The sequence below is a fragment of the Bos mutus genome, chromosome 14, assembly GCF_027580195.1.
Source record: "Bos mutus isolate GX-2022 chromosome 14, NWIPB_WYAK_1.1, whole genome shotgun sequence".
NCBI lineage: Eukaryota > Metazoa > Chordata > Mammalia > Artiodactyla > Bovidae > Bos > Bos mutus.
In genome coordinates this window covers 51,634,545-51,662,421 of record NC_091630.1, presented here as the reverse complement: position 1 = coordinate 51,662,421, position 27,877 = coordinate 51,634,545, and the positions used below count along the sequence as shown (strand labels likewise).

Genomic DNA, 27,877 nt, shown 5'->3' with positions numbered 1-27,877 from the left:
GAGTGGGTTGCCATTCCCTTCACCAGGGAATCTTCCTGATCCAGGGATCGAACCCAGGTCTCTTGCACTGTAGGTAGATTCTTTACCATCTGAGCCACCAGGGGAGTACACCTTGTACTACTGTCCCTTGTAGATGTTTCTGCATGTCACAGGTCCTTTACAGCTCCAGAGTCTACACAGCCAACAAACTAGAGTACAAAACTCTACAGAAAATGAAACAGAAATGGCATCTTCCAAAGTCAGCCCGTTATTAGTTCAGACAGTCTCATTTTGAACTACCTAGAGGATAATAATAAAAACAAAACCCTCTAACAGAGTTAGTCATGGTATTGACTCTGGGAAGTAGCAAAGCAAGGCAGAATTCCGGGCTTTAGCAACTTAAGAATTTAGAGACACGGGAGGAAAAAAAAAATGGAGCTCAGGTTATGTTTCCCTATTCTCTAGATTGTTCTTATTGTATATGCTTGGCATGTACCTGCTTATTGACATGCAGCATCTGCATCAGTCATTTTATTTTTTTTGAAAAGGGCATTTTTACTCATCGAATCACACTGGCTATAGAATTCCTTTCCTAGAGACAACACTGCGGGAGTCCATTCCTAGAAGGCCTGGTGTGAAGGGCCCTTTTTCAACTGTACACAAGTTAGTCTGGTCCACAACGCTTGATAGCGATACTGGGACCATCTAGAAATGACCTCACTGTGCTTCCTAGTAGGAGACACAGATTCATGGAACATCTGCCGGGCTCAAAGAGCCTGGGGCTCTTAGAAGGAAAGCTGTTCCATAAATAGAACATATAATTATTATAATCGCTATGGTTATTCATTTCTGCTTAAGATTCAAAACTAAATTAGATAGCGCCACGATATAGATGGCACTGGGAGGAAGAGTTGCTGATGACAGGCTGAGTCAGCAATTTCCCTGGCTTCCAAAATCTCTTGAGAAGGAAAGCACCACGGTTATAATTAAGATCTGATCTCCTTTTATTTCATTACTTTAAGATACACACATCTATCTACTTTTTTTTTAAGAGACGGTGTACCTGTCTCTTAAAAAAGGTACACTGTCTCTTAAAGAAGTTAATTGGCCAATTAATAACCAGCTGATTATTATGGCTGTTTATATACCATCTGATTCAGTGTCCGAGACAGTGCCTTGCACAGAATAGTTGCTCCTGAAGTGCCAGATGAACAAGCAACACCATAGATCTTCCTACACATTCTACTTATTGCAACAGTTTTCTGTTTTGCTATTTGCCACAGTGAGAGCTTGAATGATGTGGAATAATAACCATAACTGTTACGTAATCCAGAGAAGAGGAGATGTTAGCATTTGTAGCATGAGTAAAACGAGACATAGGCTGGTTTTAACTTTAAAGTCAGTGAAGCACATCTGCCAACAAATAATGTACAGGTGAGCAAACCGTATAAAAACAAGGAACCAAATTTCCAACATCGAAGCTCAGAGCTGAGTAGACTAGTTTTTGTGATTATCAAATTCTTCTGTTACTGCTTCTTGAACCTCAGACTTGCTTTTGGGGCACTTTTAATTGGTAGCAGAACCACCAATTGTGCTCAGGGCTTGGGCACATGTTTGGATACAAACACAGTTGTTTCCTGAGGGCTGGCAGCTTTACCAGCCCAGAACCCTAAGCCTCAGGGTACAAGAGAAGACTCTGAAATCACTTGGATATACACTATGAGATAAACCCTGGCCCACATTGGGGTGGAGGCAGAAAGGGCAGGTGCTGGTCAACTCTGACCTCCCAACAGAATGGCTAGAAATTGTAGATCTCGACAAAGCCTGGCCTTCTTTTCTGGGGATGGGAGGCCCTCCGTGAAATGCAGCATGTGGGATCTTAGTTCCCTGACCAGGGATCGAACTCATGCCCCCTGCAGTGAAGCATGGAGTCTTCAATGCTGGACCATCAGGGAATTCCCAACCTGGCTTTCTTATCGAGCCTTCTGCCGGGTGCTAAACTAGCCACAGTTCGGGGTGGAGGTGAGGTGATGCGAGAAAGAACTAATTTCACCAACATTAATAATGAACATGATGAAAGTGAAAGTGTTAGTGGCTCAGTCCTGTCTGGGTCTTTGTGACCCCGTGGACTGTAGCCTGCCAGGCTCCTCTGTCCATGGGATTTCCCAGGCAAGAATACTGGAGTGGGTTGCCATTCCCTTTTCTGGGGGATCTTCTCAACCCAGGGATCAAACCAGGTCTCCTGCATTGGAGGCAGATTCTTTACCATCTGAGCCACCAGAGAAGCCAATGAATACGATAATTAACTTTAAAATACAATAAGCCAAACTAATATGTGTTGAATATGTATCAGCCACTGTTCAGGGTGCTATACACATTAATCATGTATAATTCTTTAATTTTACAGTCTTGTGAGGTTGTGATTATTATTGTTGTTGTTCAGTGGCTCAGTCCTGTCCAACTCTTTGTGACCCCATGGACTGCTGCACACCAGGCTTCCTTGTCCTTCACCATCTCCCAGAGTTTGCTCAAACTCATGTCCATTAAGGCAGTGATGCCATCCAACCATCTCATCATCTGTTGTCCCCTTCTCCCCCTGCTTTCCATCTTTCCCAGCATCAGGGTCTTTTCTAATGAGTCGGCTCTTCGCATCAGGCGGCCAAAATATTGGAGCTTCAGCGGTAGCATCACTCCTTCTGATGAATATTCAGGACTGCTTTCCTTTAGGATTGACTGGTTGGATCTCCTTGCTATCCAAGAGATTCTCAAGAGTCTTCTCAAACACCACAGTTCAAAAGCATCCATTCTTCAGCACTCAGCATTCTTTATGGTCCAACTCTCATATCCATACATGACTACTGCAAAAATCATAGCTTTGGCTATATAGACCTTTGTTGGCAAAATAATGTCTCTGCTTTTTAATATGCTGTCTAGGTTGGTCATAACTTTTCTTCCAAGGAGCAAGCGTCTTTTAATTTCATGGCTGTAGTCATCACCATCTGTAGTGATTTTGGAGCCCAAGAAAATAAAGTCTCTCACTGTTTCCCCATCATTTGCCATGAAGTGATGGGACCGGATGCCATGATCTCAGTTTTTTGAATGTTGAGTTTTAAGCTAACTTTTTCACTCTCCTCTTTCATCAAGAGGCTGTTTAGTTCCCCTTCACTTTCTGCCATAAAGGTGGTGTCATCTGCATATCTGAGGTTATTGATATTTCTCCCAGCAATCTTGATTCCAGCTTGTGCTTCTTCCAGCCCAGCATTTCACATGATGTACTCTGAGTATAAGTTAAATAAGCAGGGTGACAATATACAGCCTTGATGTACTCCTTTCTCAATTTTGAACCAGTCCATTGTTCCATGTCTGGTTCTAATTGTTGCTTGTTGATCTGCATACAGGTTTCACAGAAAGCAGGTGAGGTGGTCTGGTATTTCCATCTCTTGAACAGTTTTCCAGTTTGTTGTGATCCACATAGTCAAAGGCTTTAGCACAGTTAATAAAGCAGAAGTAGATGTTTTTCTGGAATTCTCTTGCTTTTTTGATGATTCTACAAATGTTGGCAATTTGATCTATCATTCCTCTGCCTTTTCTAAATCCAGCTTGAACATCTGGGAGTTCACGGTTCCCATACTGTTGAAGCCTAGCTTGGAGAATTTTGAGCATTACTTTGCTAGGATGTGAATTAAGTGCAATTGTGCAGTAGTTTGAACATTTATTGACATTGGAATATTCTTTGGCACTGTCTTTCTTTGGGATTGGAATGAAAAGTGATCTTTTCCAGTCCTGAGGCCACTGCTGAGTTTTCTAAATTTGCTGGCACATTGACTGCAGCACTTTAACAGCATCATCTTTTAGGATGTGAAATAGCTTAGCTGGAATTCTATCACCTCCTCTAGCTTTGTTCATAGTGATGCTTCCTAAGGTTGTAGTGATTATTATTATCACCTTATTAAAATTTTTAAATATTTTATCCTGGTGGCTTAATGGTAAAGAATCTGCCTGCAATGCCAGAGATGCCTCCTACACAGGAGACATAGGTTTGATCTCTGGGTCGGGAAGATCCCCTGGAGAAGGAAATGACAACCCACTCCAGTATTCTTGCCTGGAGAATCCCGTGGACAGAGAAGCTTGGTGGGCTACAGTCCATGGGATTACAAAAGAGTTGGACACGACTCAGCGACTAAACAACAGCAAGGACAACTCAAAGCAATTTCTGTACATATGCATAATTTTAAACATTCCAGTAGCACTACAAAGCCTCTGAAGAAAGCAGCATTCCTGGCCCTACGGTCTCTTGGCTGCTAAGCCTCACCTCCCAGAGTCAGCCATGTTTAATTCTTTCCGTTTTACTTCTGCTGTTTATCACCTAGAGCCCTGTGTCCACTGCTAGTAGCTCCTCTCCCTGGATTTTTCAGTTTTAGACATTACTTACTGACTTCACTGAAGACAACGAGGGCTAAACCCTTTCGTGGTTGGGCTTCACTTTCTATGATACTTTTACTTTCCCCTGGGATGAATCCCTTGTTTCCTGGATCCTCTGTCATCTCCTTTATTGGTTTACTCTATTGTTTTTGTGGAGCACATCCTCAAGTAATCCCCTAAAGTGTGCAAAAAGTCCCCCTTTCAGCCCTCCCCACACTCTCACCTTCTGGGTGCCAGGACTCTGCAGTCCCAGGGCCTTTACAAGGAAACCTGTAAAACTGAGGCAGGTTGCTTCCTGCTTGCTTCTCTGAAGAAGGCTATCGGCAGAACTAAGATGCAGTTCAAGCAGGTGACTTCTCTTTGTCAGATGTTCACAATTTCCAGCATTTGCCTGCCATTTCTTCTTTGCTGTCACCTTGCTCATTTTTTTGTCCTTATTGATTTCTACCTTTTTATTCCCTTACTCTCATTGTAGTGGGATTTCAGCAGGAAATGTACATAAGTAAATGCCTATGTTATCCTGGCATATTTAATTAGAAGATCCTTAGTCCAATTTTCAGATATGAGGAAAGGCTGAGCCTGAAAGAGTTGAAGGAACTTGCCTAAGGCCCCAAAGCCACCACATGGTGAAACTGAACTGGGATTAATTAAGCTTTGAGATCAGTTTGACTCCAAAGGTGATGCCTGAAATGTCAGCACCAGATGCCTATCCTTCAGGAAACTCCAGGATGGTCCCAGAAGTCCCAGAGAGCAGAGGGAGAAGGCTACAGACTCTCAGAGACCAGTTTGTATGCAACAGTAGGGGACCCACAGCCGGCATTTGGCTCTGAGTCCCAAACCACAGCTAAGAGCTTGGCCACGCTCACCTCATGAAGTTGCCTTTATATCTTTATTCTATGCGCCATGTTGGTCCCAAGTCTGTTACGTGTTGTGAGGTGTCTGAATGTTTTCCTTCCACACCCAGGTGTAAGTGGGGGATGCCCCTCAGGCTGTGTAGCCACTCTGAACAAGAAAAGCCTAATAAGGAATATTGCAGGCAGTCCTTGGTCTGTATTGCATAATGAAAAAGTCATCTCAATCAACAACTACATAAAGAGCCTGTGGCTGTTTCCACAATATTGCACACACTGCAAATGTCTGAGCTCTACAACATTATCTGTGGTCAGAGCTGCTGACTTCGGAACAGCACATGGGACAAAGGCCACTTTTGGGGAATGTCTCGGGGGAAGGGCATCAGCAGTACCATCTCCCAGGAAATGTGCTCCAGACTCTCGCTGACATTTATTCCGAGGTGGAGAGACACAGAAGGGAAGGTTTTAGAGGTGGTGAGGCCTTTGATGATGCAAAGACCAAATCACCACTCCTAGTCTCTAGCTAACCCCTGGAGGCCTTTGTCATCTAGTCTTAAGATATTTATTTATTTGGCTGCACCAAGTGTGAGTTGTGGCACTCAGGATCTTTAGTTGCAGCATGGAGGCTCTTAGTTGAGGCACGTGCGATCTAGTTCCCTGACCAGGGATTGAACTTGGGCTCCTTACATTGGGAGCACAGAGTCTTAGCCACTGAACCACAAGGGAAGTCCCACCTTTGTCATTTAGAAATGGAGTCTTCAAGATGTTGTCTGGTCTCTTCCTTGGTCAGTAAGGAGAGTCAAGTGACCAAGCTCTCCCCATTGTTCACATGCCTTCTCTAGAGGAGCCGTTTTACTTTAAAGCATGGGGAATACTGGCAAATTCCCTTCCACCTCTCACTCATACATCCAGCAAATATTTACTGAGCACCCACTCTATGCAAGGCACTGTTTTGGGCACTGGGAACCCAGCAAAAGAAGACAACCCATGACCTCTGCCTTTTTGGAGCTCACATCCCATTGGAGGAAACAGACAATAATATATATAATGGGATAGTGCATACGTGCTCAGTCGCTTAAGTCATATCCGACTCTTTTGTGACCCCATGGACTATAGCCTGCCAGTCTCCTCTGTCCATAGGATTTCCCAGACAAGAATATTGGAATGGGTTGTCATTCTCTTCTCCAGGGTATCTTCCCAACCAAGGGATTAACCCACACGTCTCCTGCATTGCAGGCAAACTCTTTACCACTGAGCCACCTGGGAAGCCCCATAATGGGACAGTACTCAAGTCATAAAAAAGAATGAAATATTGCCATCTGCAGCAACATGGATGAACAAAGAAAATACTGTACTTAGTGAAGTAAGTCAGACAGAGCAAGACATTTTATGTTATCACATATGTGGTATCTAAAAAAATAATATAAATTAATCTACATATAAACCACACCTTTACAAACCAGAAGGAGATTCACACCAGACATAGAAAACAAACTAATGGTTACCAGAGGGGAAGGGAAAGGGAGAGGAATAAATCAGGAGTATGAGATGAACAGATACAAACTGTGATACAAAAAATAGATCAGCAACAAACATTTACTGAAAACCACAGGGAATATATTCAGCATCTTGTAATAACCTATAATGGAAAATAATCTGGAAAAAATGCATATAAAACTGAATCACTCTGCTGTACATACCTGAAACTAACACAATATTGTAAATCAAATATACTTCAATAAGATAAAAATTCTGTCCCAAATCTGAGATGCTTCTAAATAATCATGTGTTAGGGAAAATGAGGAAAGCTTGTGAACTTGTATTTAAATTTTTCAAACACTTGTGAAAACTATTAACAGCCTCAGGCTTTGGATAGGTCATATCCAAATTCCAGATTTTGTATAAGTAGGCTACACCTCTACTTCCAGTAGGCTGGACTCCCCACCATGGTCTCCAGAGGGAGCCTAAAACACCATGCTGCTGCTGCTGCTGCTGCTAAGTCGCTTCAGTCGTGTCCGACTCTGTGTGACCCCATAGACAGCAGCCCACTAGGCTCCTCTGTCCCTGGGATTCTCCAGGCAAGAATACTGAAGTGGGTTGCCATTTCCTTCTCCAATGCATGAAAGTGAAAAGTGAAAGTGAAGTCACTCAGTCGTATCCAACTCTTAGCGACCCCACGGACTGCAGCCTACCAGGCTCCTCCAACCATGGGATTTTCCAGGCAAGAGTATTGGAGTAGGGTGCCATCGCCTTCTCCGCTAAAACACCATAGATGACGCAATTTTGATCTTGATGTAACACCTAAGCCTCCCTGATGGTCAGGAGAGCATACGGCTGTATGAACCTGGGCTCCTCCAGGTGATTCTGCAGCCAACAGTTTATCCTTAAGCACCAATGACTTGTCACTACCCTTCTCTGCCTCTTCATAGCTTGGTCATTTTCTCACTAGTACATACAAATCCAATGCCCCATTATTACCTTGGCAGCTCTGAAAAGTTTTGGTTGGTGCTGACCTATTGGGAAAACTGAAAGTTGGGAATTATCTGTGAAATTTGCACTTCCAGTTTACCACCACATCCCAGAACAGCATTTTACATTTTCCTTTTTGCCTCAAGTATTCAGTATAATTGTTCACATCCACTAAGAACAGACTACCTACTCTTAACCACTGCTGAGTCCTCAGGAAGTTAAATAAATTTAATTTTTTGGGCTAATGGTAGGAGGGGACCCAAACAAATTAACAAAGCACTCGCTGACCTTTCCCCTCTTACATACAACTACTTCCAACCAGCACGGAGGTGAATGATCAGAGATCTGGGCTTCCCCAGCCTAGACCTCTCATTTCTTCTGCAGGGGCCAGAGGCCACAAGGGTGGGGAGATGGGCCTCAGAGCTAGTACACACTTAAGATTTCATTTTCAGCTGCCTCCTCTTTACCTGGATTTGTAAAATGTCTTTTGAGAGACTCGTGAATTTGGTGCTGAAGCTGCGCCTAAGAATCCAGTACTCAGCCATTAAAAAGAATACATTTGAATCAGTTCTAATGAGGTGGATGAAACTGGAGCCTATTATACAGAGTGAAGTAAGCAACAAAGAAAACCAATACAGTATACTAACGCATACATATGGAATTTAGAAAGATGGTAACAATAACCCTGTATACAAGACAGCAAAAGAGACACTGATGTATAGAACAGTCTTTTGGACTCTGTGGGAGAGGGAGAGGGTGGGATGATTTGGGAGAATGTCATTGAAACATGTATAATATATATGAAATGAGTCGCCAGTCAAAAAAAAAAAAAAAATCCAGTGCTCAACTTGCAGGAGTTGCACTAGCTGGTTTTTAAATCTTGAAATCAGCCATGGGGAAGCCCTCACACCACAGAAACTGGCAAAAGCTACAAGTCCGAGTTTCCCCAAGGCTGTCCTCACCCCAAGGCTGGTTAAGTTGGTTAATTAGTCAGGACGCTGCTGCTAAACCCATAGGGTATTTGGAGGGCTCTGAGCACGTGAGAGGGGCCCTGGTAGTCGCTGGTGTAGGGTTGCTGGGGGTATGGGCGTTGGGGGTGGGGAGGGAGATTCAGCCAACCACGCTCAGCTATGCTGCAACCTGAGCTGATTCATCCACCTTACCTCCTCCCAGACCAGAAAAGAAGTCCGACCAGCCCATGTGTGAGGAGCATGAAGACGAGCGCATCAACATCTACTGTCTCAACTGCGAAGTGCCCACCTGCTCTCTGTGCAAGGTCTTCGGGGCGCACAAGGACTGCCAGGTGGCTCCCCTCACTCACGTGTTCCAGAGGCAGAAGGTAACACGCCCTCCTGTCCCTCCTCCAAAGCGCCTTCCAAGTGCGATTGAAGGAGAGAGGCCCACAGGCAGGACCATAGGGCCCAAGGCTGCGGGGGAGAGGGGGGTGTTGGCAGAGCCGGAAGGACTGCTGCATGCCCGGGAGAACGGTGGGGAAGGTGGGAGAGGGAAGGGTGCAGGAGGTCAGGAAGGGGTGTGGAGGGGAAAGGTCGCTATTTTTCCACCATTACAGGTTTAAGATGAATACTATTATGGGGCCCAGTCCCAGCTCAAGCTGCTCAAACACTGAGGTTCAGCCCATAGGAAATAAAAGGATAACTTCTTACTCCAGTCTCAGAATATTTTTCTTTGTTCATCAACCAAAGATTCCTTTGGCCCTCCTCAAGGCCTCTTCTCCCCCTCTCCTAGATGGTGGAGTTACAATGACTGGCATTTTGTTAAATGTTTCCTTAGGCTAGTCCTCATGCCTGGGTTAAACTGACCCCCTAGGTCAGCCCAGAAGGCCTCCTTTGGGTCTGACACATGCCACCCTTGCACCCCCTACTCCAGGGCCTCAGCATGACGCCCTCATTATGAGCAAATATGGGGTGTCCCAGCTTATCGCTAACCTGCCAGCCTACAGCGCACAGGCAGGTAAGGAACTTACCCATTTGATGCAAGTGAACGAGGGGTTGTGGGCTCAGCGAGCTGTGGCCGAGTCTTAGCATCTAGGATTTGAGCAGCTCCACATCTCAGCTTCTTCCTCTAAGAATCACAGATTACACAGTTAGTGTTTTACTGACCAAATATAGAACGGGAATCAAATTTGGAAGTCAAACCTTTGGGTGACACCAGTTACAACCAGTGAGTACTAACTGCTAAAGAAGCAGGATTTAGCAAAATAGCTCTACAGTTATTTATTGTTCTATCCACTTATGACTTACCCGCCTTTTCCTTTTACCTGCTCCTCCCCAAAGTCACAGCCTATTAGAACTGAATGGTACCTGGGTCACGCCATTTCCCTCAGAGCCTTGAGATCACAAGGGATGGACGGAGGCAGGCTGACAGGACTTCAGTTCTGCTCCTGTTTGGCCAGAGCAGCATTATTTGATCCATTGGGATTATATATTAGCTCCCATTTGGAAAAAGGGTTCTGCAGCTTTAAAATGTTTTACAACCACTGTTCTGCTCCAGTCTTCTCACATTATGTGTGAGACAAGTAGGGTCCAAACTGACTACATGGTTTGCCCAACATCACAGAGAAGCTACAGGCAGAGTTGGACCAAGCATGTAGGATTCCTGAGTCCCATTCATTCCCTAAGTATGAATAGTGGAATCGCTTCAGGTCAAAAGAGCCTGAGAGGAATTTTAAGCTAAAAAAATGTTTTCCCCTAAAAACAGTGAAATGTTAGTTTCAAATCTGTAATGACTGAGTCTAGTATATTAGTATTTGTTTGCATCTAGCACAGAGAAGGGTGCATCACAGGTATTTGGTGAATAATGAAATATTTCCCTAGTAAAACTAATCCTGAAGGCTTCCTGGTGGTCCAGTGGTTAAGAGTCCACCTGCCAGTGCAGGGGACATGGGTTCGATCCCTGGTTGGGGAAGATCCCACGTGCTGTGGAGCTACTAAGCCCATGTGCCACAACTACTTCTCATGCTCTGCAGCAAGAAAAGCCACTGCAATGAGAAGTCTGTGCACCACAACAAAGAGTAGCCTGCACTCGTGGCAACTCGAGGAAGCCTGCATGCAGCAACAAAGACCCAGCATAGCCAAAAATAAATATGTAAATCTTAAAAAAAACAAAAACAAAAAACTGATCCTGAGCTGCACTATAATTCAAATAATTAAAGGTCCAAATAATTCATGTTGGACCCCTGATGTCACATATCGGTCTCCATTCAATTTATAAACAGTTCTTAGAATTATTTAGCTTGAATGTGCTATTCGCTGTCTATGGCCTATAATTCAGTGTTCTTAATGTTTTTTGGCAGGGTCACCGTCTTCATTAAGAATTTGAGGAAAACTGTGAAGCTTCTTCCCAGACAAATGCATTTCTACACCCATCCTTCCAGGATTTTATTTATAAGATTAGGAGGTTCTCAGACCTCTCAGCCTCGCTGTTCCTCATTAGCGGGTTCCGTGGACCCTAGATTGAGAACTCATGAGAACAGTACTAAGATGAACCCATAATCAGTGGAGGACTAGAAAGCCCTTCTTCCCAGACAAATGCATTTCTACACCCATCCTTCCAGGATTTTATTTATAAGATTAGGAGGTTCTCAGACCTCTCAGCCTCACTGTTCCTCATTAGGGGGTTCCGTGGACCCTAGATTGAGAACTCATGAAAACAGTACTAAGATGAACCCATAATCAGTGGAGGACTAGAATCCCTCTTTTCTCTCCAATAGTCCGAGCTCAGTGATGGCATTGCTGTCCTAGTGGGAAGCAACGATCGGGTCCAGGGGGTGATCAGCCAGCTGGAGAGCACCTGTAAAACGATTGAGGTGAGTCAAGTGGCTTCAAGGGAGGGTAAGCCACGCCTAAGCTCCTGGGGTTTTGTGGTTCCCTAGATACAACCCTAGAAATCCCTGGTCCAACATTTCAGTCTTTCCTTATAGAATGACCTCCCTTCTGCATGCGTGCGTGCTAAGTTGCTTCAGTCATGTTCAACTCTTTGCAACCCTATGACCATAGCTCACCAGGCTCCTTTGTCCATGGGATTTTCTAGGCAGTGGTTGCCTTGCTCTCTTCCATGGGATCTTCCTGACCCATGGATTGAACCCATGTCTCTTATGTCTCCTGCATTGCAGGTGGGTTCTTTATCACTAGAGCCACCTGGGCAGCCCAACCTCCTTCCTGATGTGTCTCTAAAACATTCACCTCCTGGCACAGGAAGAGAAGATACCCCATGAGGCAACAAGGCAGATTTTACCACATTCATCAATGTGGTGGTTACATGTTGTGGTATTTCTTGGGAAACCCCATTTTAAAGGGTTAGCTACAGAAATATCAATTTGGGGGCTTCCCTGGTAGTCCAGTGGTTAAGACTCTGAACTTCCAATGCAGGGGTTCTGAGTTCAATCCCTGTCCAAGAACTAAAATTTCACCTGCCACATGGCATGGCCAAATTTAAAATAAAAAGTCAATTTCCAGGTAATGACAATGAGTGTTGTTAAAGCAAAAATTTTTTGTGGGGATCCAAATGGTCTTAAGAAATGCTGTTTGGTACTTAAGAAAAGTCGCGTGCAGATTTGAGCTGCATGGTGGTGGTGTTCAGTCTCTAAGTCGTATCCAGTGTTTGCAACCCCATTGACTGTAGCCCACTGGGCTTCTCTGTCCACGGGATTTCCCAGGCAAGAATGCTAGAGTGGGTTGCCATTTCCTGCTCCAGGGAATCTTCCTGACCCAGGTATTGAACCTGCGTCTCCTGCATTGGCAGACAGATTCTTTACTGCTGAGCCACCAGTGAAGCCAGTGTTCCATTCACCTGTATTCTTACAAAATGTGTATTGCTGTATGCATGTCTTTTAATTTTATAAATGGTATTTTTTGTACTTCTCATTCTGCTTAATTTTTTTAAAACTAAACATTATGCTTTAAGATCCATTCACATGTACATTCATTCCTTCAGTTTTCTCCTGGGAAAACAGAACAAAGTATCCATTTTATAGAGTTTAACCATGAAAAGTTAAATAAGCATAAGCATAGTGCTTATCACAGTGCCTGGCATATAGACAGTGCCTGATAAATACCCTAATCTGACCATTTTATTGCTTGAAAGGTGAATTCTATCAAAAGATAAAGGCCTATTCCTAGATAACTCCAGGACATCATCTCATTTTAGATTTACACATCACTGAAATCAGGATCCTCTCTTCTCCTTACTCATATTCCTGAAAAGACTCATGATGGATTTGGAACTGGTTTATAGAAGGAAAGTTTCCTCTTGGAGAAGAGCTCAAAGAGATTCTAAAATGGACAAACTTTTTTTTTTCTTTTTCCTTATTCCCAGAAAAGGCCAAATACGACTTTATCATTAGGCCATGAATCAGCACTTAGTATGGTACCACCCTGAGTCTTGAGTCTATAAACAGGAGTGTGTTGCTTGTGGGCAGTGAGTTCATCTCTATACCCATCTCTACTCAGACCTTCATCAGAGACCTCCATCAGGGGAATGGGCTTTCTGTCTGGATGTTGAGGCTGGAAAACAAAAACAAGAAAAGCCCTGGGTGACACACTGCCCTTGAGCAAGTTCAAAGGTCTTCGCTCTATTCAGACAGCGTCAGAGGACACTGAGGGCAGGGAGAGACTTGACGGCAGGTTTTCCTCCTGGAGGGGGTGGGCACCATCCTTCCCTAATTACACGCCCTCTCCCTGTGGGGCCCGACACCTGCCCTTTGAGCAGGTTCCTTGTGATGTCTAATTTTGTCCCTAATCGTGTAATGTCTTGCAGGGTTAGGCTGGGCAAGCACCCGGCCTAGGACCAGCCCCTGAGATGCTGAGCTTACAGTCAGACCCACTCGGGATTCTTGCTTTACAAATCACGTGTGCCACTGATGTGAGCTTGAGTGGACATGGGAGTGGCTTTGAGATGGATTGCAGTCATGAAGGGCAGTCTGAACTGCATTGTGGGGAGTGGCGTTCCCTTTTTGCTGTGAGCTGAAGGTAGATGGAGGAACTATGGTCTTTTTAGTCCTCCTGGCTCTGAGACATTCTCAGAGCTCGTGATGGCAGGTTGTTGGAGGGCCTTCTGGGCTGTTCTAGACAAGCCCAGCATGATCTAAAGCTGTATTTACCTCTCCAGACCTGGAGCTCTTCTGGGACGGACTGGGACAGGGGAGGGGGCTGCTGGTGGGGGGTGGAGAATTGTACTGCCTCAGGAGCTCTCTGCTTCCAGAAACATGTGCTTGGTTTTCGTTCCTCATTCCTGGAAAATGTTCCTTCCCCCTTGTCTTTACAAAAGGCATCTATCCTGTTGTTCTTTGATGTTCAGTTGTGTCTGACTCTTTCGACCCCATGGACACACCAGGCTTCCCTGTCCTTCACCATATACCAGAGTTTGCTGAAACTCATGTCCATTGATTTGATGATGCCATCCAACCATCTTGTCCTCTGTCATGCCCTTCTCCTCTTAACCTCAATCTTTCCCAGCATCAGGGTCTTTTTTAATAAGTAAGCTCTTTGGATCAGGTGGCCATAGTATTGGAGCTTCAGCTGCAGCATCAGTCCTTCCAATGAATATTCAGAGTTGATTTCATTTAGGATTGACTGGTTTGATCTCCTTGCTGTCCAAGGGACTCTCAAGAGTCTTCTCCAGAACCACAATTCAAAAGCATCAATTCTTCGGCACTTGGCCTTCTTTATGGTCCAACTGTCACATCCATACATGACTACTGGAAGGGTCACCAGAAAACCAAGAGAGCAGACTATTTGCACTAGCCCTCCTCAGGCAGCCAGGCTAGAAATAATCTTGTTCTATGTGGATGCCCATCTAGCGGAAACAGCTAAAAATATTTGATCTTGAGCTTTTCCGGTATCTGAAAACTACCACCTTTAATAAAATCCTCCAATGATTTTACAATGACAACAAATCCATTATATTTCCAAAACAGTGATTTTTTTTTTTTCTTTTTTTGGCCGCACCACACAAGCATGTGGGATCTTAGTTTCCTGACCAGGGACTGAACCCATGTCCACTTCATTGGAAGTACAAAGTCTTATCCACTGGACTGCCAGAGAAGTCCCTACAAAACAGTGGTTTTATCTGAACAGCTTTGAGACAATGTCCATGCAGTTACAAATATGAAGTAATGAATATAATAACAATCATTTTAATAAGCAGGCCAGAATTTTTAAAGCAGCCTAACAGATGCTTGAAGAACATATTTCAGAGGTTTGAATTTTAACTGTGCCACTTAATGATATAACCTTGGGCAGTTACTTCTGCTTCCAGTCCTTCACCTGCCTCATTGGTACAGGAGGGTTAATAAACTCTTTACAGTGTTGCTGTGATCACTAAGTGGGATAAGAGGCACATGCTGGGGGCTTCCAAAATGTTACCTTGTATTGTTCTCACACTCTGCTTGGAAAGAGCACACTTCACCTAATCATGCTAATAATCATTTGAGCATCTTTTAAATGGTGTTCAAATAAGGCTTCAAGATCTTGACCAATTACAATGGCAGGGTGAAGCAACTCCCTGCAGTAGGAAAAACTGAAAATGAATGGAAGTAGATATTAGCTCTATGCTTTGCGGCTTTGTGATAACTTGAAATATTGGCGACAGAGGGAGGCCGGGCCCCTTCCAGGAAAGGTGCCAACTCTCCACAGCAGACTAGAGTGAGTCAAACAGCTGCTTGGCTGGGCTTGAGCTGGTCTTGTGGTTTCAGTGACTTGAGGGGCTCAAGTCAGGGCTGGTACACCTGACCCTCAGCCTTTGGAGGGTTTCTCAAAGATCTTCTAAATGATCTGGCCTAGCCCAGAAAACCTCTAATGCCAGGAACACCTTAAGTTATAGCATAATTATTCTTCCGACATGAAGTGGGTGGCAACACCATGTGGTGTCCTGAGACCCCTGGCCATTGAACAGAGTTCTTCTGCTAATACTTCACAGAGGTGCTGAGCTGGTGGGAGAGAGGCTGAACACCAGTTTATGTCCCTCGAGGGGTCGTGGTTTTCTGTCTGCCCCTTTTCTAGGGAAGCCTGTCAGAGACCAGGGTTATCATCCTATAGTCTGCATTTATGGGGCTTCTCATGTGCTCATGACCAGAATTGGGCTTTACCCATGAGGGGTTGGCCTTGAATTCTTCAGGAGAATCATCCTACTTTAATATAGTTTTTCTTGAGCATGATTAACCTACTGTCTGATTTGGGGCAGGTGTCGAGGGGAGAAGGAATGAAATCCTGTTTGGCTTAATGAAGGTAATTTGGAGGTACTGTATGTCAAATGAGGCTAGGTGGACCCTTCCAGACCCAGAGCCACTGTTTTGAACAAAGGTGTCTAGAAAGTTGAGGAATGTGGTGGAGATATGAATGGGCTAGGTCGAGTCACAGTTGCTCAGTGACAAGTGGAGGGCTCAGAGCTTATCTTCAGCTCTATTTTGGTCACAGAGTCATGCGCCTTACATGGCAAGAGCAGTAGACACAATGGTCTTAGGCTTTTCTGTCATGGCCATGGCACAGTCCCAAGCTGGGACTGACGTCACTGGGCTAGAATGTATAATTCACATTTCAGTGGTGTTGATGATCATTCTGAAACTTGCCCCATGTGGAAAAAAGTGTTCTATGTATAAAGAGGCACTTCACAGTCTGAAGACTCCAAATATCTCCACATTTACCTAAAGTTGTAGAGCCTTTGGAACTGCAGAGTCAGAAGGGACCTTAGCAATCATCTAAGCCCATCTCTTATTGTACAAATTAAAAAAGCAAACCTGTCCTGAGTTAAATGTTGTCCCTGTAATTGCTTAGCTATTTTTTTTCCTAGCTATTTTTTGCTATTTTCTTTTGAGTGTTGAATGAAGAAGAGATTTTGAGCATCCACTTAAATACATGCCTGTGGAAGAGAACACAGTATTAATAGAAACTTGTGAGGGCTGAGGACTCCTAAATACAAGTCATATTTCATTCATCCAGTTGTTCAGACCATGTTCCTCACATGTACATTGTATACCATATTCTGACACACAATGCTTTGAAATAGTGATGAGATAAACAGAAAAAATGTTCCTGCTCTCAAGAAGGGTTTATTCCAGAGGAGGAGTTTAGACAGTAAGACAAACAAATAAGATTGTTTTCAGAGAGGAATAAATGCCAGGGGAAAAGGTGAGCCAATGGAAAAATTATAAGGCCCCTTCAGACAGCTATTTTGCCTTTTTGCATTTTCTTTTCTTGGGGATGGTCTTGATCCCTACCTCCTGTACAATGTCACAAACTTCCATCCATAGTTCTTTAGGCACTCTGTCTATCAGATCTAATCCCTTTAATCTATTTCTCACTTCCACTGTATAATTGTAAGGGATTTGATTTAGGTCATACTTGAATGGTCTAGTGGTTTTCCCTACTTTCTTCGATTTAAGTCTGAATTTGGCAATAAGGGGTTCATGATCTGAGCCACAGTCAGCTCCCAGTCTTGTTTTTGCTGAGTGTATAGAGCTTCTCCATTTTTGGCTACAAAGAATATAATCAATCTGATTTCAGTGTTTGACCATCAGGTGATGTCCATGTGTAGCGTCTTCTCTTGTGTTGTTGGAAAAGGGTGTTTGCTATGACCAGTGTGTTCTCACGGCAAAACTCTATTAGCCTTTGCCCTGCTTCATTCTGTATTCCAAGGCCAAATTTGCCTGTTACTCCAGGTATCTCTTGACTTCCTACTTTTGCATTCCAGTCCCCTATGATGAAAAGGACATCTTTATTGGGTGTTAGTTCTAGAAGGTCTTGTAGGTCTTCGTAGAACCTTTCAACTTCAGCTTCTTCAGTATTACTGGTTGGGGCATAGACTTGGATTACTGTGATATTGAATGGTTTGCCTTGGAAATGAACAGAGATCATTCTGTCGTTTTTGAGACTACATCCAAGTACTGCATTTCTGACTCTTGTTGACTATGATGGCTACTCCAATGCTTCTAAGGGATTCTTGCCCACAGTAGTAGATATAATGGCCATCTGAGTTAAATTCACCCATTCCAGTCCATTTTAGTTCGCTGATTCCTAGAATGTCGACGTTCACTCTTGCCATCTCCTGTTTGACCACTTCCAATTTGCCTTGATTCATGGACCTAGCATTCCAGGTTCCTATGCAATATTGCTCTTTACAGCATCAGAGTTTACTTCCATCACCAGTCACATCCACAACTGGGTGTTGTTTTTGATTTGGCTCTGTCTCTTCATTCTTTCTGGAGTTATTTCTCCACTGTTCTCCAGTAGCATACTGGGCACCTACCAATCTGGGGAGTTCATCTTTCAGTGTCCTATCTTTTTGCCTTTTCATACTGTTCACGGGACTCTCAAGGCACACGGCTTGGCTCATAGTTTCATTGTGTTCAATAAGGCTGTAGTTCATGTGATCAGATTAGTTAGTTTTCTGTGATTGTGGTTTCAGTCTGTCTGCCCTCTGATGAATATGGATAAGAGGCTTATGGAAGCTTCCTGGTGGGAGAAACTGACTGAGGGGGAAACTGGGTCTTGTTCTGATGGGCAGGGCTGGGCTCAGTAAATCTTCAGTAAATTTTCCAGTAGTCATGTATGGATGTGAGAGTTGGACTATAAAGAGAGCTGGGTGCTGAAGAATTGATGCTTTTGAACTGTGGTGTTGGAGAATACTCTTGAGAGTTCCTTGGACTGCAAAGTCCATTCTAAAGGAAATCAGTCCTGAATATTCATTGGAAGGACTGATGCTAAAGCTGAAAGTCCAATACTTTGGCCAGCTGATGCGAAGAACTGACTCACTGGAAAAGACCCGGATGCTGGGAAGGATTGAAGGCGGGAGGAGAAGGGGACGACAGAGGATGAGATGGTTGGATGGCATCACCAACTCAATGCACATGAGTTTGAGTAAACTCCGGGAGTTGGTGATGGACAGGGAGGCCTGGCATGCTGCAGTCTATGGGGTTACAAAGAGTCAGACACAACGGAGCAGCTGAACTGAACTGACTGACTGAATGAAAAGTTAATGATAAAACCTAATAATTCTGCTTTGATTGACAGGCTATCTACTTACTCTTTAGTATATGATCATCTATTGTTGATTTTTTTTCCATGAAAAAGCACCCCCTTGCAGTCACACATCTTATTTTTTATTTGCACTAAAATATAAGAATGGCTAAAAATTAGAGCCTGTCAATTTTAACATGTCTATAAAGGCAACATCTAAACAATGTTTTTAAGATAAAATTTGTAGGTTACCTACTTGCTTCTAAAGAAGGAACCAAATGACTTGATTTTTTTTTCTTTTCATCTAGATGTTATGGCATTGGTTAGAAATAGTCTATCTATCATTTTATCATTTCCATGTGAGCAAAATAGTATTCCCTTTATATCCTCACCCCTTTTTGGTATATTTTACCCATACTGACTTCTCTCTAAAGACGGGATGGATTTTTTTTGTGTGTGTGTGTGGCTGCCCCACATTGCATGTGAGATCTTAGTTCCCAGACCAGGGATCAAACCTGTGCAAAAAGCAGTGGAAGCACAGAGTCTTAACCACTGGACCACCAAGGAAGTCCTGGGATGAATTTTTACTTTCATTAAGGTATTACAGATATCTTTAATTTGTTCTTCTATATAAATAAATATAAATGTTACTGTCTCTGGCAGAACCAGGAGGAAGGTCAAGTTGCAGTCAGAGGCTTTGCATCAGAAAATGCTTGAAGGCCAACGCCTAGTGTATTTATGATGGAAGTTACTTCAATTGTTAAACACACTCATGCAGAAACACATGTGTGTGGGCGTGCATGCACACACACACCACACCACACTACACTATACTCATAGGAACCACAGGCATCATATTTGAAAAAGTGAAAGTGTCAGTTGCCCAGTTGTGTCACTTTATGCAACCCCATGGACTCCTCCGCCAGGCTCCTCTGTCAATAGCATTCTTCAGGCAGGAATACTGGAGTGGGTAGCCCTTCCTTTCTCTAGGGCATCTTCCTGACCCAGGGATTGAGCCTGGGTGCCCCACATTGCAGGCAGATTCTTCACCATCTGTGCCACCAGGGAAGTCCAAAATATTTTTAAAAGTAATCTTGAAAGTTCGGAAAGTATACGTCTTGATTCAGTTAGTACACAGAAAAATGAGGGAGGTACTCAGCCTGGAACTGGGCTTAAAGATACACGTCTTTTTCCTCAAATAAATGAAAAGCTATGACAAAAACAAGGAGAAGTCTTTGAGGTGGGGACCTTTATTTCGTGAGCAGAAGAGAGAAACACGGTTGCAGTCATGCTTTTGCATGTAACAGCTGTCCTTTACAGTGTGCTGTCTGCCAGCATTTTGATAATGCAGAGGTTCACATGTTCTGCATTCCATTTTTAGGTTGCTAGAAAGACTCTGCTGAAAGCGTTCCAGGTCCACATTTACAAAGGCACAGTGGATGTGACATCAGAGCAATCACTATCAGTAGCAAGGTGGCCTCTGAGAGTGTTTTTTTTTTTTTTTTCCCATAGCATATACACCTGTTCCCTAATTGCCTTAGGGGGCAAGTTGATAAACTGAAGTGTTTGGTGTTCACTGACTTTCACGGCACTTTGAAAGTCTCATAGCCCAGAAAGATGGAGGGTTGACCATGCTAATATCTCATGTGTTTCTTCTACCTCAGAGTATGTGTGAAAAATAGAATTTCAACTTCATGGAGTGTTTCTATTTCTCATTTGAATATGACATTAGGTTAACCTGAACATCTTAAGTGAATTTCTAAAACTTTGTAAGTACCATTTTCATAATTCCAAAAAATAAGCATGTGTTTTTCCCATTTCAGAAACAGAGTTGTCTAATTCTTACATGTTTTACATAGAATTATATAAAGGCACATTCAGCAAGAGGAAAAAGAAAAAAAAAAACAAGTGAGGTTTTCCTCTTAGAAAGTAGAAAGTACAATAATTTCCCTCCCATCCACCTGAACGCTGGGAAAGTATGACAAGTGTTTTGATCTTACAATGCTTGATACCCAGTAAGCACTTAGGGAATCTTGTTAAAAGAATTATAATGAATGTGCTTCTGAAACAATTTGAGGTTTCTTGCCTGTAAAAGCCTACCTTTAGCTTTCAGCACGGTAGCTTTGTGAAGAGGCATATATTTAGTTCATAAGTGGTTCACATACATTTTTTTCAAATTAAAGCAAATCACAGCTATTTGGTTGGAGTAGCAAAGACCCAAGAGCTCAGAAACCTTGGCTATATGTGAGGCATCAATGCTAAATGGCAAATGACTTGAGAAAGTGACTTAACTCGGCTAGGTTTCAGTTTCCACATGAGTGAAATGATTGGTTTGGAGCAGGTTACTTCTGAGAGTCCGGGCTTCCCAGGTGGCGCTAGTGGTAAAGAACCCACCTGCTAATGCAGGTAGACGTGAGATGTGGGTTTGGTCCCTCGGTCAGGAAGATTCCCCTGGAGGAGGGCATGGCAACTCCCTCCAGTATCCTTGCCTGGAGAACCCCATGGACAGAGGAGCCTGGCAGCCTGCAGTCCATAGGGTTGGACACAACTGAAGCGACTTAGCACACATGCACTCACTTCTGATCGTCCACATAGCTTCAAAATTCTACAACTGAATGACTCAAATTAAAGAAAATGGAATCTAAATTTCACAAACATTGACACAGTGCCTATTGTATGCTAGGCAATATTATGAGTACTTTACACCATATATAGTCATATAATAATAAAAAAGTACACGCTGTGCATGGGGTAGCGTTTTGGATACTGTAAAGTACAAGCAAATGATAGTTGCTGTTAAAATGACAGTAATTTTATTAAGGGTCAATATAACACAAATCATTTTTTAAAAGCAGACTAAAGGGCTTCCCCAGTGTCTCAGTGGTAAAGAATCCACTTGTCAATGCAGGAGACACGGGTTGATCCCTGGTCCAGGAAGATTCCCCATGCTGTGGAGCAACTAAGTCCATGAGCCACAGCTACTGAGCCTGTGCACCTAGAGCCCGGGACCACAAGTAGAGAAGCCACCACGATGAGAAACCCATGCACGGCAACCAGAGAGTGGCCCCTGCTTGCCACAACTACAGAAAAGCCTGCTCGCCAATGACGACCCAGCACAGCCAAAAATAAATAAATAAAATTATTTAATTTTTTTTAAAGAGCAGGATATTAACAGAAATAATATGATATAGGAATAAAGTAGTTGTTCCATTTAAACCACTCAATGTTAGATGGCTGACATAAGCTATCTAATTTTTATCTGGCTAAGAGAATACTTAGTCACTTATTTGACTAAGAGAATCCCACCTGACTGGGATTTTCAGGTGGCTTAGTGGTAAAGAATCTGCCTATAATGCAGGAGACACGGATTTGATCTCTGGGCTGGGAAGATCCCCCAGAGAAGAGCATGGCAATCCACGCCAATCTTCTTACCTGGAGAATCCCATGGACAGAGAAGCCTGGTGGACTACACTCCATGGGGTCACAAAGAGTTGGACTGAGCAACTAATCCACCACCACTACCATACTTAAACTCATTCCAAAGCAAGATATAAAACTATTATATAAACCACCACCACTACAACACTTAAACTCAGTCCTGTCCACATTTAAAACCATGTCTATGAAATTCTCCACTTACAAAACACAAGATTGAAAAATAATCCAGGGGGTTTCCTGGCAGTCTAGTGGTTAGGATTCAGCATTTTCAGTGCCCTACCCGGGGTCCAGTTCCTGCTCAGGGAACTCAGATCCTGCAAGCTGTATGACTCATCAAAAGGAAAACAAAATCATCCATCCACTTGGCCAATTTGATTGACTGGGGAGAGTCTTAAGCAGCAAGTATAATAAAAATGGGATTTTCAACACGTGAACACAGTAGGTATGTATACACCGAAAGGATAGCCTGAGGGGAAAGAAAAAAAGTATCCTACATAAGTAAAGTTTCTTTTCTCCTGAAATGCCCATGTAATTTCTCCAGACACTCTTTGAACACTAACATTAGCTAACCCAACAGGAATGCTGCAGAAAACAGAAACAGGAACTCTGTGAGAAGTTTGATTACCTGTATGGCATCTTGGAGGAGAGGAAGAATGAAATGACCCAAGTCATCACCCGAACTCAAGAGGAAAAGTTGGAACATGTCCGTGCTCTCATCAAAAAGTATTCTGACCATTTGGAGAATGTGTCAAAGTTGGTTGAATCAGGGATACAGTTCATGGATGAGCCAGAAATGGCAGTGTTTCTGCAGGTAAGTATCTCTGGCCCCAGAGGAAACAAACCAAGACGGTGGGTGCTGAAGGACTGTCATTGAATTTTCAATATTTTCTGTACATCTCACTTAGATCTATCTTCTCAACTAAAATATATGTGTTTATCTCTCCATCTGTTTAAACTATTTCATAAGCATATATTTAAGGAACCATGGAGTTGCTTAAATATAAGAGGGATCTGGTATAGAAAACGGTAGTTATTTACAGCATTTAAAAACTAAGCTATGAGATGTTTAAGAGACAGCAAAGGAAAGAATTCAATTTCAACACATCTTTGATGAAAACAATTTAAGTAGGCTTGTCTTTTGTTTGCTTCCACAGAATGCCAAAACCCTGTTACAAAAGTAAGTAATTTTCATTTTTTGAAAAAAAGTTTATCTTTCATTTTTACCCAATGCCATCAAACTTTACACAGTAACAGAAAGTGGGAACTTGTCTTTTTGCAGAATTTCTGAAGCATCAAAGGCATTTCAGATGGAGAAAATAGAACATGATTATGAGAACATGAACCACTTCACAGTCAACCTCAATAGAGAAGAAAAAATAATACGTGAAATTGATTTTTACAGAGGTTTGTTATTCTTGTGACCATTTGCCCAAAACTGCAGGTGTGTGACCGTGGAAGAAGGTTTTGGTGGGAGGAAAGGGGGATTCAGGATCATCTCCATAATGGATGTTGACAACTTCACAAGGATCACAATCCAACATGAAGCTCTATTTCTTGACAGAATCAAACAGTTTGTGGATGTTGTTTATTTAGCTTTGCCCATCACAGTGCTTGTTATCATTCAGTTATAGAGCATTAACTCTGGTTCATCAAATATTTAATAATTGATGGTGATGCTAATATCTCAACTTCAACCGTACACAATGTGTTAGCCATTATGATAATGATGTAAAGTGTCATCAGCTGTACGGTTAAGGATGAGATAAAAATAAAACATGGAAGACACTTGGATTTAGATACTGTACCATTAGCACTTTCACTTAAATATTAGAGGACAAGAAAAGTGAGTGAGTCATAGAGTGAGTCATAGACTAAGTCACACCTGGAAATAAAACTGAGGCTATGTGATCAGATGTACTCAATGAGTTATAAACACATCCTTCTCATCTGGCCCAGAAATCCCATTCTTGGAAACTGATCCAGATGAGATAGTTGAAAAGAGAAGCTCAGTTAGATGATAGGGCTCCTTGGCTAGACCACTGTAATGCCATGGATTTATATCAGTGTCCACAGACATAACTTTAGAAGTAAATCTTCAGGATGGATGTTCTTTAAAAATTACTTAATATTGTCTATCATTAATATTGCCTGAGGAAATATTAAAATCAGTGGGTTATAGTACTGATACTATGTATAAGATAGGTAGCTGAGAACCTACTGTATGCAGGGAGCTCAACTCAGCACTCTGTGGTGACCTAAATGGGAAGGAAATCCAAACAAAAGGGGATAGATGTATACTTATGGCTGATTCACTTTGCTGTACAGCAGAAATTAATACAACATTATAAAGCAGCTATACTCCAATAAAAATTAATTTTAAATAAACCACATTGAAGACAGCAACCCCCCAAAAAAAAAAAAATCAGATCAGTGGGTTTCAAGAGTCATGGCATTAACTGTGGCAAAAATCATCCTTCACTGAACAAAGGAGGTGAGAAATTAAATAGGACCAGGGTTTTGTGTGTCTTCTGACATAAGGAAGAGATTTGCTTTTCCATTTAATTTGACAGAAAAAAGTAAGTGACAGTCCCAGCCCTCCAGGAACTGGCAGATGTGACAGAGCATGATGGATATGGGAACAGGCTCTGGGGGTGAGGCGGATGGTGCACGGTGGTCAAGAGGACCACACTTTGTACTGGGGAGGGGAGCAAGCAGGGTGGTGATGACTGGGACCACTTGCACAGCATCATGTCCACATTTAACTGGAAGTGCAAGCCCCCTGCTGTTGTCGAGTGTCTGATGGAGAGGATTTCCGTAGCCCTGACCTTAATCTGAGCTACAAATATTGGCCAGTCATGTTTTTCATGGCCGCAATGGTAATTATAACAATATGAAAACGCATTACCTTATCAGAGGATGAAGACGAAGAAGAAGAGGGAGAAGAGGGAGAAGGAGAAGGTGAAGAAGAGGGAGTAGAAGTGGAAGAGGCGGAAGACGTCCAGACTGAGTCATCAGGGGGAGATCAAAGTCCAGAGAAAGGCTTGGAGCCCTCTCCACCGACCTTGGAGCTCCAGGCTGCCCCTGAGGCACCCCCAGTTCCCTCTCCGGACCCCCCTCCAGCCCTGCTACCTGCTATGGAAGCCCCGGTGACACAGGTAACTCAGTTATGAGTTCCCTCTTGCAGGACACGCAGGTGTGCCTCCTTGCTGAGCAGCTCAAACCATTTATTCTACCTCAAGTAAAGGAAACGCCACGCCAGGCGTTTGTATATGGAGGACATGAGATTTTAGGGCCGTCACAGTGTCAGGGAGAAAGTCTTCTAGGGCACTCAGCAGGGTCTTTGTGGTTATAACCGGTTGGCAAGACTCAGTTTCACATAATTTTCCCACCCTCAAATCTGAGGCAATCTATGGCAATTGTGTATGTGTGTGTTAACATGTGAATTCATAGAGAGCTGAGAGCACGGCATTGACTTAGTATAGATACAGGGTATAGGCTGAGAGATAAAATGGTTATATTTTCAGAATTTTGAATTTTCTGTAGGTAATATGAAACTAAATAGAGAAACCATGCTAGTTTATGTCCCTGTTGCTTACCCTGAAACAGAACTATAGCTTTTGGTCAATGGGCAAATAAAGGAAGCTGAGATTTCCTATGTCTCTGTTATTTGATGAGATAATGTGTTGATAGAATTGTTTTTAAAAATTTCTTAGGAAATTAGCTCATCCCAGACACTGTCTGTGGTTGTCCTGTGGCTGACTTTATGTTTTCTAAGATGTCACTGTTTGGTTCTCAAGCGTCTGTATTGACTTCACGACACCTTTGACAGTCCCAACCCCTTGAGTTTGTGGGCAATGAAGACTTATCAAAAAAAAAAAAAAAAAGTCCTGGTTTCAATGTGGATTGGAATTATCAATAGAAACAAAACTGCAAAGAGGGAACTCAGGAGATGGAATTATATCTTATGCTCTGTCTCCATAGGAAACTAAGCTAAAAGACTATAATTCCTGGAATCTTGAAATTCTGGGTGTACCAATTGCACTGAAATCGAAATGGGTATGATAATTAAATGACAGTTGGGTTTGATCAATTAGATTTCAATTTGGGGGTTGAGAAAAGAGGTTTTGGGGGACCCACGTATAATATACAAAATTAATTCTGGTCAATAGTTTGCCCTTTCTTCCATTATCTGCTACTTTATAAGCAAACGTTGTTTTTAGGCTTCTGCTATCTACCTGACCAAGGCCACAGTCTAGTGAGACAAGCCCAGGAAAGACGAGGGGGCACAAATAGACGCTGAGACAAGAATGCTGGCTGCATTCCTTGGCCTGAGCCCTTGTGGAGGGTGGGCTGAGCTGAAACACGCACTAGATCGGGCCCACACACAGAGAGCTATTCCTTTGCAAACCTGAAGGGAACTAAAATCCACTGCTTTTCTCTTTTTTTGCTTTTGAATTTATCCATCCTGTGAAGGGGGAGGTGGTGCCCACTGGCTCCCAGCAGACCACAGAGTCTGAAACTCCAGTCCCAGCAGCAACGGACACTGCGGAGCCCTTGCTTTACCCTAGTTGGTATAAAGGCCAGACCCGGAAATCCACCGCCAACCCACCTTCCGCCCCAGGGAGCGGAAGTCTCGCGCGCGTAGGGCCTTCAGGTTCCAAGGATGTTCATGCGCGGAAGGCTGAAGGGGCGGAAGCCGCAGCCAGGGAGAGGGCAGCAGTGAGTGGTAAGGATGCTAGCTCACCTGCAGCTACTTCTCAGGTTAGTGTCAATGAATGCTCTGGGGTCTGAATGCTCCCTGCGCCGCCTGGTCCTGCTGGGATGACAGCAAGGAGGAAGGGCTTCTGAAGGGGCGGACAGAACCTGGGGCCTGGGGGATAAGGGGAACGACTCATCTGTCCCAAGTTGGCTTTTTTTTCTAAGCCTGACATGAAGTGAAAGAGACACCAATTTGACTTTACTCTGCCCATGCGTGGAGACTTCACACCTGGTTGCCCAGGGGCGGGAGTGCAAGCGGGCCTGGCCCCTAGGCATGCAGGTGAAAGCTGCTTGTCTGCAGTGACTGCCTGGCATCCCTGGTCCTCCTCTGCACTGGCCACTGGCCCTTGTTGGGCCTTTTCTGCGTCCTCTCTGAGCTTCCAAAGACTAATCACTTGCTTCTGTGTCGTTCCCAACACCTAGCAGGCACGTTTGAGTCAAGTTCTATGTCGGCTCTGGAAAATAACCTCTGATTCTTGGGTTTTGGTTTTGGGAGCGTGCTGGTAAAGGCTGGACAAAGATAGTGTTGGCTTTATTAAACCAGTGCTTCCTACGCATGTGCTGCTGGGAGCAGAAAAGCACAGACTTCCCTCCTTTGGAATTTTTTAAGGGGTCATTTAATACTTTTTTTTTTTTTTCTTATCAAAATACAAGTTTGAAGTTCTTCCTAACACTGGGCTAGATGTTTGCATGGCTCAAAGATTCCATAGAAGAAATCTTCTACAATTTCTTCACAAAGAAGAATGTTCATGGTTACTCCATACCCATGAGTATTCTTAAATGACGTGTGGGTGTTGCCCAGACAGGGGCTGGCGGAAAAAATATGCTCGAGTTCCGTGCTCCTGGGTTATCAGGTGATTTCAACAACAAACAGCATTTTTTCAAAAATCATAAAATTCTTACTGTTTTAACTATCTGCTCAAGTGAACCTCGATTTCCATGAGGTAATAAATGGAAATGATTTTTGGAAAATTCAAAGATGGACTGCTT

General features: G+C 43.3%; 1 protein-coding gene across 5 annotated transcripts in view; it reads left to right on the top strand.

Annotated features, from left to right (window-relative positions):
• The window catches only part of TRIM55 (tripartite motif containing 55), a 60,013-nt gene that overhangs the window by 14,397 nt on the left and 17,739 nt on the right, over positions 1-27,877 (top strand). For 4 of the 5 annotated variants that reach the window (XM_070382319.1, XM_070382321.1, XM_070382320.1 and 1 more), the window contains 7 exons: positions 8,895-9,060; positions 11,452-11,547; positions 22,707-22,940; positions 23,284-23,306; positions 23,409-23,533; positions 25,043-25,284; positions 26,603-26,890. In XM_070382319.1, the coding sequence (XP_070238420.1) occupies positions 8,895-9,060; positions 11,452-11,547; positions 22,707-22,940; positions 23,284-23,306; positions 23,409-23,533; positions 25,043-25,284; positions 26,603-26,890 (1,174 nt within the window). The remainder of the gene's footprint in view (positions 1-8,894; positions 9,061-11,451; positions 11,548-22,706; positions 22,941-23,283; positions 23,307-23,408; positions 23,534-25,042; positions 25,285-26,602; positions 26,891-27,877) is intronic. The other variant, XM_005892946.3, reaches the window with a different exon arrangement.